The 17,913-nt window shown below is 44.2% G+C and overlaps 1 protein-coding gene across 1 annotated transcript in view; it reads right to left on the bottom strand.

Annotated features, from left to right (window-relative positions):
• LOC113405323 (glycine dehydrogenase (decarboxylating), mitochondrial) overlaps window positions 1-17,913 on the bottom strand; it is a 55,205-nt gene that overhangs the window by 23,713 nt on the left and 13,579 nt on the right. Inside the window, exons 6-13 of the mRNA XM_026646438.2 lie at window positions 14,089-14,185; window positions 11,615-11,720; window positions 9,721-9,860; window positions 8,836-8,916; window positions 7,504-7,601; window positions 3,957-4,041; window positions 3,823-3,864; window positions 2,342-2,484 (exon numbers count right to left, since the gene is read on the bottom strand). Coding sequence (XP_026502223.1) covers window positions 2,342-2,484; window positions 3,823-3,864; window positions 3,957-4,041; window positions 7,504-7,601; window positions 8,836-8,916; window positions 9,721-9,860; window positions 11,615-11,720; window positions 14,089-14,185 — 792 coding nt within the window. The remainder of the gene's footprint in view (window positions 1-2,341; window positions 2,485-3,822; window positions 3,865-3,956; window positions 4,042-7,503; window positions 7,602-8,835; window positions 8,917-9,720; window positions 9,861-11,614; window positions 11,721-14,088; window positions 14,186-17,913) is intronic.

The following is a 17,913-nucleotide window of genomic DNA, read 5'->3' as shown; positions in this document are numbered from 1 at the left end:
TAGGACTGCAACAACATTGTAGGTATTGAATAGATTCCCCCATAACTAACCACATAATACTAATTTAACAAACAAACCAAAAATACAGCTAGTACAGAGATGCTGTTCCATCAAGAATAGAAGGCCTGGATAAAGCATTACAACATAACAGACATCCAGCAACTGGAATCCCTTTACAGTCATTTAAAGAGGCAGAAGACATCATTTCAGTATATTTGGCATGAAATGAGTGATTATAGTTCCACTACATTGGATCATAACAGTACTCACTGACTACTACAGTAAAACCCTAGAGATTCTCTAGCCTCATAAAACCTTGCATATTAATGAAGAGCATTTTCAACAAGAATTTAAGTTATGTAGTTGCTGGCTTCTCCAACAGTATTCAAAATAGCACTATTCCAAGAGCTTTGCTAATATGCTTCTCAGAACGTCCTCAACACACCTAGTTCCAAAAAGCCCAACCCCCTGGCTGTGGGCCCATCCCTATTCCCTGCATGGCAGCTTGCTGCACTATTAGACAGTAAAAATCAGCCCATGGTGATACTGTCCGTGGACAGAAATTAAGGGATGTTATACTTCAGTGCTCAGCTCAGGTGGGTTGTAAGGAATTAAAACACTTCATATTACTCAATCAACTGCCTCCTCCCAACCCAGGGAAGAATCACATCCAACTAGCTTCTCAGAAGGGATGGTTATAGGCCATTGTGTGGCATTTGGAATGGGGGACCAAATGTTTATCAAGATCACCCGTGACATGAAAGGAAACGTTCATGTATCCTCTAAACACTGAGAAAGAATTCATCGTGTATATGCCTGAAGTTATCCCGTTATTTCAATGAACAAAGTATTCAGGTGTGTCTGACATTCCTTACCTTTAAGATGAGAGGGCCAGTTTGAGTGACAGCTCAACCTGTCTTAGTTTATTTTAGATCATTTGGGGGCCCCAATCTAAGTCTCTCTCTATGTACACTTTACTGATTCTAGAAGGAAAGCAAGAGCCTTCCTCCTGCTAATGCTATCAGAAAATGATAGCAGCAGCACGGAGGCAGTATTTGCTTGAGAACATGGCTGCTTCAAAGAGCAACAGTGATCATGGGGCTGAGGGAAAACAAGATAAAGCACCCCAAGTTTGCCCCAAAGAAATCCAAAGAGGTTCAGGAAAGGGGTTGGATAGTACACCTGGAGCGATCAGCTGGCCAGTACACACCTGTCACTGTGCTCCCCTGCTCTCATTCCACCAAATCAACACAATCACCCCCGTGCTCACCTCTAGTTATTACCAGCAGGGCAGATTAAATGGCTCACCAACCCCTCAAATATGAGATTTGGCAAACCACCCTCGCCCATTTGAAAAGGGGACGGTGAGATTCGCTTAGCCCTGTATGATAGAGTCTCTCCCAAGCACCACCACCCCCGCAGATTTCTCTGTTTGAAGCAGCACTTGTCTAGCCGAAGGCTACCTCATCCATAGGACAAGGTCTACCTTGAAAATGAAGAGAAGAGCACTAAAAACAAAGAAGAGACTCCAAACATCAAAGTGAACTTGAAAGGAGGGAGGGAAGGGAAGATTGGTCTGTCACTCATCCTGACCCTCAAACGTGTAGAAGAAAACATTGCCAGATTAAGCTTCTCTAATACTATTGCCTCAATCAAGCCTCAGTGCCCGAGTCTTGCATTCAGGCAGTATAGCTGTGGAAGAAGCTAACCCTTAGATCCCCTCCAATTAGGGATGCCCACAGCCCATTGTGTATACTCACAGTACATATCATTGGCAGTGGTGAGGAGCAGCAGCCCTGACGATTCCCCTGCCCACTCAGGTTTGGCCCCAACTGGCCTTCCATCATGATGGGGTGGAGGGGGTACAAAATTGAGTGAGTGATATTATGAACTGGTGCATGGGGGCTGCAGCACCGCTCAAGTTGTCCCCACAGTCCCTGTCATGATGGAGGTGCAGTGGGGCCATACTTGAGTGAATAGTGCTTCTCCTTGATGATGCCATGGGGCTGGCTCCTTCACCAGGGCTCTCTTCAGGAGTCTGCCTGACCTCACCCTGTTTCCAGCACCTTTTCACTCTCTCAGGAATGCAGAGTGACACAGTGCCTGGGTGGGCCCAGCTGAAAGGCAGGGCAGAGCATGGCACAGACTTAGCAGGAGAGGTGCTAGGGCCAGCGGCTCAAGCAGAGATGGCTCCACAGGGATGGACGGTGTGTACCATGTCAAAGATGTCTGGGAACACTCCTGCCTCCAATCCTTTGGCAACAAACCATTTTCTAGAGGCAGAGATTAATTTTTTGTTAAGCCACGTCAGGGAGTGGATGTCTAGTGAAAGAGCCCCTACCTGTTTGGTTGGAAGGAGATTTTGTCATAGCCTGTGATCTCACACAGATCCCTCTCGAGCTCCCTGAAAAGTTGTTGGTACCCTTGAGCCTGGTCTAGAGGCACAAAGGGATGGATATTAGCAAATTCTTTCCACGTGATAGGCTAAAGGGGAACAAAAAAGAAAGAAATACTGAGCTGTAACAAGAGATTGAGTTTGTAAACAATGTGTTTGGAGTGAAAAGGGTTAATGGTGAGGGAGAAGACCAGAGATACTTAGGTCTCTGAGTAATGACTTTCTGCTGTTAATTTGAGCCTCTAAACTCTGATTAAGTGGTGCTGATGGTGTTTTACTCCCACAACTCCATAGGCAAGCACTGTATGGGGCTCCATTGTGCTAGGCACTGTACAAACAAGTAGCCAACAGTCTTTGCCCCAAAGAGCTTATAATCCAAACAAACAGGGTGGGGAAAAGGGATGTAACAGAGTGAGCTATGCAACCGAAACAACTGCCATGTTAGTTCCACAATTTATGGGGGGGGGTGTTAATTAGGAGGGATAAGCTAAATGGAAGGAGAAGGGATGGAGGCAAATCAGGGAGAAGAGGGTAAGAGGAGAAGGTGTGGAGTGCAGCCAAGGTAAAGAGACTGAGGGAGGGGGAGGAAGAGGGTTGAAACAAACAGCCAGTCAGCACAGGGCACAGAAAGTCCAGTCAAAACTATAGAAAGTTCTCTGAATGCCTGAAGTTCCCTGCTTTGGCTGCAGCTGCTCCTACCAGCTGGAGTCTCTGGCTGGTTTCATTGACTGGTTTCAAAAATTGAACTGAAAGGAGACTATCCTGTCATATGGTGACCAAGTAACAAACAGGAGATTTGGATTATTTTTATTTATTATTATTATTATTATTATTATTGAGTGCTTTCATTACAGTAGTGTCCAAAGACCCGAATCGGGATCAAGATCCCATTGTGCTGGGCACTATACAAACAGTAGAGACAGACCCTGCCTCAGAGAGCTAAAAAAATCTAATTCTTTAATCCCACCTATGTTATTAACACCACATTCATAACATTTTAGGGTAAGATTTTTAAGAGGCCTTAAGAAGCATTAGGTGTCCAAATGCTATGGAAATTCAATAGGAGTTGGATATCTAACTCTTTTAAGCATCTTTGAAAATCCCAGACAAAAATCAGTAAGAAAGCATGTAGAAATGTGTTAAATTTAAACAAGACAAAAGTTGTCATCTTTACCTTATCCCTACCCCAAAAAAATTAATTTCCTAAAAATTTGGAAAGAAAAAAAAAAAAAAAAAAAACCCCTCAGTGTTGGCTCAACTCTGCTCCAATTTAAAATCCCACTCTAAAACATTAAAGTTTAGGTCGTTTAAGACAATAAAATTCAGTGTTTACATGTACAATAATAGGGATTGTGTCCGTTTGACTGACTAGGCAGTTTACTGTGGGCTGGTCTTAAACAAGGAATAATTCTGTCAGATGAACTTACTGTAAGTTCAGATGAACTATTAAGCTTCATTGTGCAGGATCCCTAAAAAATGATAAGAATGTATTCAGTCACTGTTCCTCCAAAGAGAGACTAATAATCACCTGATTTTATTTATTTTTTAAGAAAATACCTACCAAAGGAATCATGCTGTGAACAAGGGAAATATCTTTGTTTTCTAATCTTTTCATATACCGGACAATATTAGTTTCAGAGTGATAGCTGGAGGGAAACAAAATGTGGCATTAGGGCAAGCAGTTTAACTACATAAGCTGGATGACCTATAAAAAAGTGCTCCACTATAGGAAGTGACTAAGAATTCACAATGGATAAGAGCCATTTTCTTTTTGTATTTAATTTTAGTCTTTCATAAAGAAGATATGCAGACAAGTACCTAATACACCAGTATTTCCTGGCTAGCCAGTCAAACCAGAATATTTAGTTCTGATTAGAAGTATTTAGTACATCTCCCTTACTGCCATTAGGTCAGAAATATACCATCACCATGAATATAGAATAAAACTGTTCAAATCTTCTGACAAGACTAAGTCTTAAAATATTACTCCTGGAGGAATTCTGCACCAAAAAGTTAAAAAATTCTGCACACAATATTTTAAAATTTTGCAAAATTCGGCAAATTTTATTTCTCAAAACAACACTATATAATCATGCCAGTTTCAATTATTTTGGTAATTTATTTCAAAATACCTATCAGCAAGGAGGTCTGTAACAATACAGACAAACACAAAAATTCCCCCAGGAATAGAGAGATAAAGAAACCCCTATGACAACCCAGTTCCTGTTTCTCTGCCCCCTGCCCCCCAGAGCCCAGCCAGGGTGTCAGACACTGTAGCAGGGTGGTCCCCTGCTCCTGCCTGGAAGGGCTTAAAACAGCCCTGGCAGAGGGCTACAGCTCTAAAAGCTGGGCTGATTGGGGAAGTAGCCACAGCTGGGCCATGCCCCAATCAGGCCACAGCTGACCTGTATAAAAAGGCTGGGAGCCAGAAACTCAACAGTCTCTCCTTGTGCTGCAGGGAGCTAGAGACAGGGTATCTGAGTGGAGCAGGGCTGGGGAAAGGCAGGAGCTGGGGAGCTCCAGCCTGGAAAGCCCCAGGCTGGGGCCTAGCATAAGGCCAACAGGTACTGGGGGTTGCAGAGGGCAGCCCAGGGGTAGGCCAAGGCAGCAGGTCCAAACCCTCCTTGCCAGTGATGAGTAGGCTGATACTGCAGTCTGCCCCAGGCATGGGACTAGATGATGACTGGCAGTAGCCTGATACTGAGGAGAGGTGGGGATAGTGGGTGGGGGTTCCCCAGGGAGGGGAGACCCTAAGACTGTGGGGTTACTGCCCGGGGGCAACACCCCAGGTATAAGGGCACCGAGGTCCAGGGAGGGACAGAGGGGCCAGAGGACAGGCAGATCACCAGCCTGCAGAGGGTGCTCTGGGCTGGAAATTGAGCTAATTCCCAGAAGAGACCAGCAGGAGGTGCCGCAGGGGTGAGTCCACTCCTCTACAGACAGACACTCACACCCCTCTTCTCCCCCACCTGAGCCTAGCCACTCAGACCGCCTGTCCCACAGAGGCCAGCTTCAAGGACCCCCAAACCCAGATACTCACACCTGCTACCCTCCTACAGCCCAGGGATCCAGAGGAAGAAACACTGGTGCCGGGTCCTGGGCTTGCACAGAATTTCCTGCATACCACCACCTCCTTCCTTCAGAGTGTGCTGGGAACCCTCCAGTTCCCTCCCCCTTCCCCCTGTCTTCTATTTGCAAGCTGGGCTCTGCCAGGTCCAGGAGCCCTTAGTGGCAGCCAGCAGCACTTCAGCCCATTTCTGTTGGGGAAAAGGAAGTTCTGTCCGTACAACATTAATTTCTGCAAAATTCTGTATTGTGCAGTGGTGCAGAATTCCCCCAGGAGTAATTAAATATGAAAATAAGAAGTGTGCTTTTTTGGTAGACAAACACAAGATGGACACAAGCATCTATGGAAACCAAGCTGGTACGAACACATGCATACCACATGTAAGCATAGTCAGGATGAGCTCTACCCTGACATCTGGTGGTGAATTATGGCGAGTGTGGAAAAGAACTCCAGGGGCTGATCTTGTTTGCATAGGCACACCCACCCGCCTGGCATGAAACAACAGCAACTGAAAGTGGTTACTTTGGCTGGTGTGGGATCCCCAGTTTCTCTATTATTGGGGCAGGAAGAATAAAGTTTTGTTACCCTGATTCTGTGAATCAAGGCCAGTGGAACTGTTGTATGACAGGACTCACCATTAACTAAGTAGCACTTGCTTGACAAGGGGCATGGGTTACAATTCCTAGTGAATGGAGAGAGGGTGGGGACAGGTATTTGTACTGGGTGGTGTGGGGCCCCTTTTGTGAGCCTGAAACACCAATTGCACCACCTCTTCTCTCCACTGTTGAATGTCAGAGCTAACTTTGATTCCATGAGGAGTCTAGTTACAGGCTGCTGAGCTGAATTCACTTTGGGCCAATAGTGCACCAGCACTGGGGCTCCCCTACTACTAGCTGAAATCACAAAAGAGCTAAAGTTACTAAGAACTGAGATCACTGAGGCTGTGTTAACTAGTGGGGGAGCTTGAAGCTATATTGCTAAGCGGCTGGCGGAGCAGTTTGCGGGGATGGCTGGAGGAGCAGCTAGCAGAGCGGAGCCTTGCGGGGACGGTTGGAGCGGCCCAAGGAACGGCGAGCGGAGCAGCTGGTAGAGTAGAGCAGAGCAGTTCTTGGGACAGCAGGAGCGGCTCATGGGAGAGCAGGAGCGGCTCACGGGACGGCTGGTGGAGTGGAGTGGCTCGTGGTGAAGGCTGCGGCGGAACCCCACAGAGAGGCAGCCGGTCGGACTCGGAACACGTAAGGTGCCCCTTAACACCCTGCGTGCCCCCCCCGCCTTTGAACTCTGGGGCTGCACTGACCAGGGACAGAGACTTTGGGGTTGTTGGACTTTGGTGATTCTTGGGTTGCTGGACCCAAGAGACTTTGGGGGTGTTGGACTTTTGGGACTTTGGGTGATTTTTGTGTTGCTGGTTTCAAGAACCAACGGGAAAGGACACAGCCCAATTTGCTGGGGTGGGTCTTCGCTCACGGTTTGGTCTATGAACTCTAGTTGTGGTGTTTTCCCAATTTAATGCTATGTCGTTTACCTCATGTTATTAAACATTTTCTGCTACACCGAGGCTCTGTGCTTGCGAGAGGGGAAGTATTGCCTCTTCAAGGCGCCCAGGGGTGTGTGTAAGATTTTCCCAGGTCACTGGGTGGGGGCTCGAGCTGGTTTTGTGTCACGCTGTTGGGAGGGGACCCCTATGTACTGAACCCGGCCCTTGCAGCTATCAACTTGGCCTGGCAGAAGGGTTACACGCAAAAGGACAAAAATATATTTCTTAGCTTGGCTCAGACCAGAGCAAGAAGGGTTTGCACAACCCTACAAAAAAAAAAAAAAAAAAAAATTGGAGGAAGATACAAGTGACTAAAAATAGATGTTTAGTATTGAAGTGCTATCTCAGGATCAACACTGGAATATAACTAAATGGATGCTATAAGGTAATAGTCTTCGGTACAACCTTCTCAGAGTACAAAAAAGAGGGAAGGGTGGGAGGGCAGGAAACATGTCAAATCTCTATACAAACTGAAAATCTGCAGTGGGAATAAACGTCACAAACCTGTTGAATACTTGATGTGTCAAGAATTTGGAAGTCCTCTTAAATGCAGTACTCAGAATGCCCCTTGTTTCTTCTCCCATACTCTCAGCAACCAATTCCTTTGACAAGGAGAGAAATATGAAGTGATTAAATAAGACATCTTCACAGAAAAATTAAATTTCTTCTCTCAACAAGTTACACAGTTATCAAAGTTAGCTGAAATACACTGCCATTTTATTACCAATATTGACAGGTTCTTTGAAGCACATACTGTACTTTTATCAATGTACATACTTGTAAAGCATCCATAACACTTCTGGCATTATATAAAATAAAAAAAATTAACAGAAGCCTCACTAATTCACACTAGAGGAGCACTATTGCTAATTACCAAATACTGTGGGTGGAGTCAGTGTGACATACTTCCTGCAGGCCACTGATGGAGCACTGCCAAACCCCAGGTTCCAATCCCAAAAATAAGTAGTGCCCCAAAATACAGGATGTCCAGGTTAAACAAAGGGCCCCACACTACAAGAAGGATGTGGAAAAATTGGAAAGAGTCCAGCGAAGGGCAACAAAAATGATTAGGGGTCTGGAGCACATGACTTATGAGGAGAGGCTGAGGGAACTGGGATTGTTTAGTCTCCAGAAGAGAAGAATGAGGGGGGATTTGATAGCTGCTTTCAACTACCTGAAGGGGGGTTCCAAAGAGGATGGAGCTCGGCTGTTCTCAGTGGTGGCAGATGACAGAACAAGGAGCAATGGTCTCAAGTTGCAGTGCGGGAGGTCTAGGTTGGATATTAGGAAAATCTTTTTGACTAAGAGGGTGGTGAAGCACTGGAATGCGTTACCTAGGGAGGTGGTGGAGTCTCCTTCTTTGGAGGTTTTTAAGGCCCAGCTTGACAAAGCCCTGGCTGGGATGATTTAGTTGGGAATTGGTCCTGCTTTGAGCAGGGGGTTGGACTAGATGACCTCCTGAGGTCCCTTCCAACCCTGATATTCTATGATTAAGCGGCATACTCCCAGAGCATGGCATTACTCCGTAACCCTCATCCTGATCTCTTCAGTAAAAGAGAAATCTGAAGTTACCATTTAATTGTGCACTAACAATGTGTTTAATCCTGTACAGCATACAAAATACAGACAGTCCCTGCCCCAGAGAGCTCACTAAGCCAAACTAGCAGCGTTCACAGGAGGAATGAGGAAGTCCAGAGAACTGAGTAACTAGGTTTTTTTATTAATGTTCTTGACTCACTTGAATATAGTTTAATACATTTTTGTAGCTCATTGAAGTACAGATTTTATATGCAGTAACCCTTCTAAATATTTCTAGATTATCTATATTGTACTTACAGATGAAGATTCACACCCAAAAATCCACAACAACTCATCCAGGTCTCTCTCAGTTACAGTTTCATCAAGTGACACTCCAATCTATCGGGGGGGGAGGGGAAAGTAGCAGCAGTTATTCATAGTTCCCAAAACCAGGGATTACATTACATGTGTTGTGTTTTTGCACATCACAATATACGATCTTCATTCCATTTTATGTACCTGAACCATTAATATTTCATTTACAAATAACTTCAGTTCCTAAAACTACAATATAATTATTATATTTGTATTATTTCTTGCTTATTATATTCTTTTTTCTTCCTAAACCATACCAGGTTCACTTTACGGTTTCAGGGCTTGAGATTGCTATCCTGAATTTAAAAATAATTGGATTACATATTTAATTCTATTATGGCTATGCAGTTCTTACCCATTTTATATGTCACAAAGGGGACATGGCTTCATTAGGCTCTATGTTCCTACTGAGCATGTTGAATGATTTGCAATCATCTTTAAATATGGCTACAACAAAAACAGCTGAAGTTTGGAATTTATTTATATAGTACAGGTTTTAAGGGTCTCTCCATGAAGTCCTCAATGAGTATAACAAGTTCCCACCACTGGTGGGGAAAAAACAGTATTAGAAAGACATGAAGCAAAAGACAGCAATTTTGGAAAATTCATTAATATTCAGTATGCTGCCAAGCAATTCCATGTTTTTATATCCCATTTTAAAGTATCTTATGGAAAAAATTGTGGAGTAACATATCTGAGCTTGCTAGAAAGACAACTTCTTTAAAAAAGCTTTTTCCTTTCTTCATAGCCACCACACTACTTAATGACCGAAAACTCACAATGCACGAAAACCATGCTGTAAGATTTGTGAAAGGTTCTGTGACTTACTGTGCCATCACTATAAATCCGAAAGTTTATGTGCCGCTGACCTGCCCTGTCAAAGACCTCCTTGACTGCACATCCACACTGGATCTTCAAGGTATCAAAGAACAGGTCATGCTGCAATGTGTGACCTGCTCGCTTAAGACCTAAAGGAAATAAGTTAATTCCATTTATTCCATGCTTTATTGGTTCCTTCTCCCCACCCTCCGCATCTGCCTCTTACGCAAGTACTATTTTAACAAGAGGCATTACACTGAATGCACGGGACAGTAAAATCTAGCAGTATTTCTACCGAAGTACAATTCTGCATGTAATATTTTATGTCTGAGCTTTCTTTATAATGTACATAGATACTAAGAGAACTGTTGCTGAACAAGACATAATTAAATTCAATATAACAGAGATAGATCTTTGTATTTTCTCCTCCACTGTCAATATAAAAAAAAATGTAGACAAATCTTTACACAAATATAAAGATGCAAGTATTCCTGGAGTTTGGCTTGGAACAGGAGAATTCCAAAAGCTTAGACCTTTCCTGTGATCGCACAAGTCTTAAGAGTAGGGACAGGCTGCAAGTACAGAGGATTTTACATTGTTACTCTAGCACCAGCACAGCTCTTTGTGCATTAGCAGCAGTAGCAGCACTAGTGTAAGCTAGCGGTCATCATTTTTTACCACAGGATTATCTAAATTTAATCAGAACAGCTCTAGACCACATGGCAGTAAGAATGTTAATGGGCAGCCTACCCTAGTACTCCTACTGGTCCAGCACAGGTGAAGCTGTCCCATATACAACAGCAGCAGAAACTATTTACAACCTATTGATTGCTAATAGGAAAAGCTAGCATTCACTTTCTGAGATCGCAAGTGTCTTCAGAGAGCAAGGCCAGTCAAGCAAGGTGAGCAGAACCCTCCAGCATTTTATAGACAGCTGGGCCATCGGGGCAATTTGACAATGTGGTCAATTCATAGGGTGCATTGCTCTTATTACAAGTTGAAATCTTCTGCCAGCATCAGTTACAGAAGGGTCAGTTATGACCTCCTAAATGCCTACATCAATAGCAATAGTTGCACCAGACATATACAGCCAATATAGCCAGCCAGCTGTGCTGCATTTATCTCCTAAGTGCAGACATTCTACAGAAACAGAACTGCAGATTTTTAGATGAGATTCAAATAATAAAATATTTTAATATCCTTTTGATTTGAACAATCAAGAAGTTTCCTGTTGTTCTTAATAATCAGAGTACAAGTCATGTTCATAATGCAGTCAGCCAATAAGTTTTGGGATTTCAGTGTTTATAGCAGTGCGGTGTTCTACATAAATTTGATTAAATTGAACAGCCTTCACTTCAGATCATCTAATCTATTTAATCTAATCTGTAAATTTAAACTATATTTTAGTGACCTCTGAGTCTTCTCATCCAGTATAGATTAATAAAATGGGCAGGTAGGTAATAGTAGGAAAGCATAACCCTTTCAAAAAAGTTCTACAGATTTTGAAGAAGTTCTGCAGATATTGCCAAAACTCCCTGTAGATTTCTATTTGAGAGACAGCATGGTATAGTTACTAAAGCACAACATTGGTAGTTGGGAGACTAGGATGAGTCTTGGCTCTATTAATGGCTAGCAAGTCAAACCTCTGTTCCTCAGTTTCCCAGTCTAAAACCAAAATGATAATACTTGCATATGTACATCATAGTGGTACTGTTGGGCTTAGTTAATACCTTTATATACAAAACACTAAATATTATGACGACCCCAGTGGTGTACACTTGGTGCAGAAATTTTGGATTTCTTCTGCTACTTAAAACCATTGGTGGACAAAAAATGGAAGGTCAGTGTTTTTAAGAGGTGTGAACATGTAAGATCTACCCCTTTATAATTTCTGAATACTCACCTTCAGCTAAGATTAGAGTGGCATTATGCACCCTTCTTGCAATGTGCTTTAATCCATTCGAACCATGATAGACTCCATACATGGCAGCCATGTTAGCCAGAAGAGCCTAAAATGTCCAAACATATTTTAGGAACAATCACATAAGGTTGATTGCTGGCAGTTTAGTATAACTAGCTTCTTTAGTGTCCCAAGGCAACTATATAACCACAATATTAAAAAAAAAAAAGCTATCAATAAAAGGTAAACACTTAGTTCTAGGTAATCTACAAAGTTAAGAAATAGGAAAGCTACATATCTTTTTCTTGCTAAATTATGCATTTACAAAAATTTTAAATAGTAACATTGTTCATGAATTCAAGAGCCTTTGCTGTTTAAGTGGTTCAGTGACAAAAAAAAAAAAAAAAAAAAAAAAAAAACACTGAACTGTAAGCTTAATCTTTGTAGCCAGCCATATGTATAAAAGTTCTGCAGATATTGCTAAAACTCCCTGTAGATTTCTATTTGAGACACAACATGGTATAGTTACTAAAGCACAATATTGGTAGTTGGGAGACCAGGATTTGAGTCTTGGCTCTATTAATGGCTAGCAAATCAAACCTCTGTTCCTCAGTTTCCCAATCTAAAACCAAAATAATAATACTTGCCTATGTACATCATAGTGGTAGTGTTGGGCTTAGTTAATATCTTTATATACAAAACACTAACCGTGGCGTACATTCAGTGCAGGTAAATAGTGTTATAGCCGTGTCAGTGCCATCACCTCAGAGAGAGATACGGGGTGTGAGGTAATATATTTTATTGGACCAACTTCTGTTGGAGAGAAACTTTTGAGCTTGTCTCTCTCTCTCCAACAGATGTGGGTCCAATTAAAAAAAAAAAAAATTACCTCATCCACCTTGTCTCTCTAATATATACATAAAGACATAGATATTAGAAGGCTGTAACGCATGGGCCTATAAGGCCTCTGGCCTGTATGACAAGTAGCTTAGTATAACCAAGACCTAGCTTGACATGAATGTTTGGGAATAAGGAATAAGTCACAAGATAAGTATGCCTGAAAACAAAAGTGTTACATGCTGGGAAAAACCATAGTATGGGACCACAAGAACATACTTTTGGAATTTTAGGGAAAGTTCAAAAGATGCTGAGCTTAACTGAATACATGCACGAACCACAGATATACCAGGGGAACTAATTGACATAAATGCTGATGAGTCTAACGTAAATGGCAAATTGACTTATCAAAATTAGGGACCCCAAAATTATTTAAGTGTGGAAGCAGGGCCATCCTTAGGCATATGCAGCATACGCAGCTGCGTAGGGCACCATGAAATTTGGGGCACCAAATTCCCCCAAATTTTATGGTGCCCTAGGCAGCTACGTGCTGCATATGCAGCAGCACCAGCCCTATCCACGGGCTGCGCCTTCTTCAAGAGGCAGGACCATCCCTAAGGGGGGTGTGGGGCCCCGGACAACTCCCTCTGCCCCGCCTCTTACCCTCCCCCCCACTCTGCCCTCAGCCCACCCCTATTCCACCTCTTCCTCCAGCGACCCCGCACTCACCGGCAGCGGCGGAGCAGAGTAACCCAGCCGCAGCCCGCTCCACTCCGCCAGCTCCCAGCTGCGGTGCTCCACTTCCTGCCGCCGGTGAGCGTGGGGAGGTTGGGGAAAGGATGCCCCCCACACTTGCTGCTTCCCTTGCCCCGGCCCCAGCCGTGTCGCTGGGGTGGGGTTAGGGAAAGGTTCTTTCCCCACCCCACCCCGGACTGACCGGCGGCGGGAAGCGGAGTGCCGCGGCTGGGAGCTGGCTGGGGCCGGGCTGCTCCACTTCCCGCTGCTGCCAGTGAGGGGGGAGGGGAGGGATCCCTTCCCCCAAGCCCCCTTCCCCAAGCGACACGGCTGGGGCCGAGGCGAGGGAAGCGGAGCAGGCTGCTCCCGGACCCCCGCTAATCCCCTGGGCCACTCTGAGCCTGTGGGGCCCCCAAAGTGCCCCCCACAGCTCCTGCCTCCCGGACCCTGGGGGGCAAGGCCTGGAGCCCCACACAGCCCCCCCGCAGGGTGGCTGCGTAGGGCACCCAAATGGCTAGGGACGGCCCTATACATATACGGAAGTACATATAAGGAAAAGAAGCTAAAACCATTACTAAATATGCATAGGGAAAGTGGGCATTAGTGTAACTCCTTTTAAAAGATGATACCCACCCTGTGGAAAGTGGGATTATTATTTCTGCACAAATACAAAGCAGAATTCTTCATTCAGGAGTGTTAAAATTCTACGTCTGCCAAAGTAGAGCATCCAGTTTATAGGAACTCAACACTACTCAGTGGAGTTCCCCCTCCATGACAAGTGGCTGCAAGACTAACTTTTTGAATGAAAACAGATTAAGATGATCCTCTTTTTCCCAAGCAAAAATTCCAAGTTTCACAGGATTGAAAATTCACACACACACGAAGATTTTTGACATAGAGGTCACCTGTGCTGTACAGATGTTGCTGGTCGCCTTGTCCCTTCTAATATGCTGCTCTCGAGTTTGCAATGCAAGCCGATATACTTCCTTTCCATTTGCATCTCTGAACCATAAAAGGAAGTATTTCTTTTGTTAGTTTATGTTGATACAGGCTCTGCATTAGCTGAGCTGCTATGCTTAGTTTGCTAACTTGAAGCTAACTGGTGGAATTCCTTTAGGGTGAAGAACTGTGATAGATAACCATTCTGAGTAAAGTAAAAAGTGACCCAAACCTTAGCCTATCCCTGAACAGATGTTCATGTTCAGAAAACAAACACACACACACTTAAGATAACACTAAAGGGAACCAGACCTGCCCACTTCCTTCTCACTACCCCTCAAATGACAGATACTCTGGATTGGGAGATTTTTTTGAGCAATAGTCAGTAGAAGGTTCTGAAACATCCAAAAGTTCTATATTTATCCAAATCACATCTGTCAAGTGCCCCGGCCTTTAGGGGAAGTTTAGAGAATCTAGCCAGTCTTCCCTAATCCTGTACTGTAGAAAGAAAGAAAAAAAATAATCACATTTTACTGTTTTTATAGTTTTATGAAAGCACTGGTGTTTATCAAGGGCTACAAAAATTTTCCACAGATTTTTAAATTGAACACTCCTAGGGGCACAGTTCAGATACTGCAAGAAAGAAGGAACCCTCTGCATATGTAATACCTGCTACCTTAAAGTACTGTTTAATACATGTAATATTAGTTGAGTAATCCATTGATACTAGCCCAAGATGATGCTAAGTGTCTGTACCAATCCATCAATCTGTGCAGCTCAGTTAATTTCTTAAAGAATTTCTAATATTTAAAGACTTTCAGAACTAGAGAGGAAAACTTGAGAGCAACAATCTTGTATAAAATGAAATGTTTCAGACCAGACATTTCTAAGACTTCAGGGCACTCGATAAACTAAACTATTCACAAACAATATTTGCTCAGCTGCTGTCTGGTGTCCAAGATAAAGACAATTGAATCCAGCAGTTGTCCCAGGGTTTCCAACTATACAGCTTGGTTCCTTCATCAATTAAAAGGCCTCCAGCAAACAACAACAACAATTTGAAGGTCATAGCATAAATTGCCTTTGGGAAATATTGTAGTTCTGACCATAACTTTACATTTTAACTTTTTTACCCACAATGTTCTAGTGACACAGTGTGAGATGAGAACACACTTAAAATGTAAGGCATGCCCTAAAGTACTATAATATCACATAGCTTTAGTAAATAAAATGAACATTCTTTCCCCCTGAGATACACAACGCTTTAAAGTGATTATAGTTTGAAATAAGCATGCTAGGATACGCTACAACAAGGGTCGGCAACGTTTGGCACGCGGCTTGCCAGGGTAAGCACCATGGCGAGCCGGGCCAGTTTATTTACCTGCTGACATGGCAGGTTCGGCCCATCGCGGCCCCCAATCGCCATGGTTCGCCGTCCCGGGCCAATGGGGGCGGGTGGCGAGAAGTGGCAGGGCGAGGGATGTGCTGGCCGTGGCTTCCCGCCGCCCCCATTGGCTCGGGACGGCGAACCGCGGCCATTGGGGGCCGCGATCGGCCGAACCTGCCGCGTCAGCAGGTAAATAAACTGGCCCGGCCCGTCAAGGTGCTTACCCTGGCGAGCCGCATGCCAAACGTTGCCGACCCCTGTGCTACAAGATTGATTCATGATTCTGAAGTCTAATGCCAAATGTGATAGGGTGTACTGGGCCCTTTGAGGCCCCCTGCTGAAGCCTTGCAGTCCTACCACAACCCACCCCAGAAAAGGGAGTAGTAAAGGTCTGTCCTCCTGGCCTGCCTAGAAAGTCTGCAAGGAAGCAGCCAATCAAAGCCCAGCAGGCTCAGTTAAAAAGAGCTGCAGGGCCTGAGTAGATCATTGCCTGGCAGTGACCACAGCTGCACGGAATATGCTCCTTGATGGAGTTCAAGAGTGAACCAGAAGATGGGTTCTGGTAACACTGACATTCTGCCAGGAAGAATTTCAGCCCTGAGGTAAGGGTGAAGTGGAAGGGACTATGTGGGAAGTGGCCCAGGGAACAGCAGTAGCAATTATTAAAGGAAGCAGCACGTGGCTGCTATTTGTAGGGTCCCTGGGTCAGGATCCAGATTAGAGGGTGAGCCCAGGTTACCACCTCCCCTGCCACTGGCAGAGTGGCCAAATCCCCAAAGAGGGGACAAGTGTTGTTTAGAAACCCAAGAAAGGGGCTAGAATTTAAAGGGCTCAAGGATGGGGCTGAAGACCCTAGAAAGGGCCAACCATTTGTTGAACTTTGTTACTCCCCTGGAAGGGGATTGAATGTGATAGGTGACCCGGCTAGACAGCTGGGTCAGTGAGAACCTCTGAGAACAAAGTCTCCAGTGATGAAGCCCTGGGGCACTGCTCTATAACAGGGCAGGGATGGACTTAAAGCTAGCCCAGAAGGGGCTGGGAACTGAGCCCAGAGACAGGACTGCAGACACCAACATGGGAAAAGCAATAGTCCTTGTTGGACCTTTGTTACCCTGGAAGGGGTTCCTTCATGTGTTTGTGTGAGACTTGGCCAAAGGGCTGAGCCACTGAAGACCTGCCTGATGAGGATGACAGGGGATGCAGGAAAAGAAAGGAGTGCAGGATTGCACACGGCCCAACAGGAGGCGCTCACGAGAGGTGAGTGCAGTGTCACACCAAGCATATTGTTCTTTGGGATAAATGTGAGAAGCAATGTAAGAAAGAAAAAAAAATGTTCATAAACATGCTAGTGGTAAGTACAAAACCTATTAATTTCAGAAGTTGTATAGTTTCAGAAGCATGTGTAGGGTTTTTGTTCCAATATGTACAATTTTTAACTGACAGTTATAGTGTATTCCATTAAGCGTGTTCTCAATATTCCAAAACACTACTATACTGGGTATAAAACAGGTATTTTGTTCAGTGTTTTCCCTCCTCCTTCCCCCCTCCCCCCCCAGTCATTAAGAGTTTCCCCACCTTCACTGCATTATGTAGTTCAAGTTTCCTTCACTTAAATTTCTTGATACCTCAACAGGTTTTCTGAATTTTCTGTCTGCTTCCTGAAGTTTATGGTAGTGAGGAGTGAATCTCAGTAAGGGTTCAGATAAACATTTGAAAGTCTGGTAAGCTCAAAATTAGTAAAGTATGTGAAATACTGCTAATTCAGATGGCCTGCATGTCCCACAAAGTGAGATGTCCCTTCAGTGGGGGACCTCAGACTCACATGAGGACAGCTCTCCTGGCCACCAATTTTTTATTTTTTTTAAATCAAAATTATTGAGCTTTTAAACTATTGCCCACAGGCCCCACATCTTTAATAGAAACGAACGTAGATACTTCTGCTTCTGAGTTCTCTCAGTGGAGAATTTCATTCTCTCAAGTTTTCTCTGTAAACAGTGTTTTACTTTACCCAATTTTTTTTTATTATAATCTTGGGGAAATTTCAACCATGCTTCATTCTCCTAATTTATGAGAAGAATAGTGGAATAGTAAGGACACTGGACTGGGGGACCCAGGTTTAGTTCCGCAATAGAGCCTTGACACCTATTGGGATCCAGGAAGTGGGTGGGCGGAAGTGTGCTGTGTGACCTTGGGCATGTCACTTAGTCTGTGTCACAGCTCACCATATATAAAATGAAGATACACCTCTACCTCGATATAACGCTGTCCTCGGGAGCCAAAAAAATCGTACCGCGTTACAGGCGAAACTGTGTTATATCGAACTTGCTTTGATCCGCCAGAGTGCGCAGCCCCGCCCCCCTGGAGCACTGCTTTACCGTGTTATATCAGAATTTGTGTTATATCA

This window comes from Terrapene carolina, unplaced genomic scaffold (assembly GCF_002925995.2).
Source record: "Terrapene carolina triunguis isolate 2854851 unplaced genomic scaffold, T_m_triunguis-2.0 Scaffold35022, whole genome shotgun sequence".
In the NCBI taxonomy this organism is placed as follows: domain Eukaryota; kingdom Metazoa; phylum Chordata; order Testudines; family Emydidae; genus Terrapene; species Terrapene triunguis.
The sequence above is the reverse complement of the archived record's forward strand: the minus strand, read 5'-3'. Positions and strand labels throughout refer to the sequence as shown.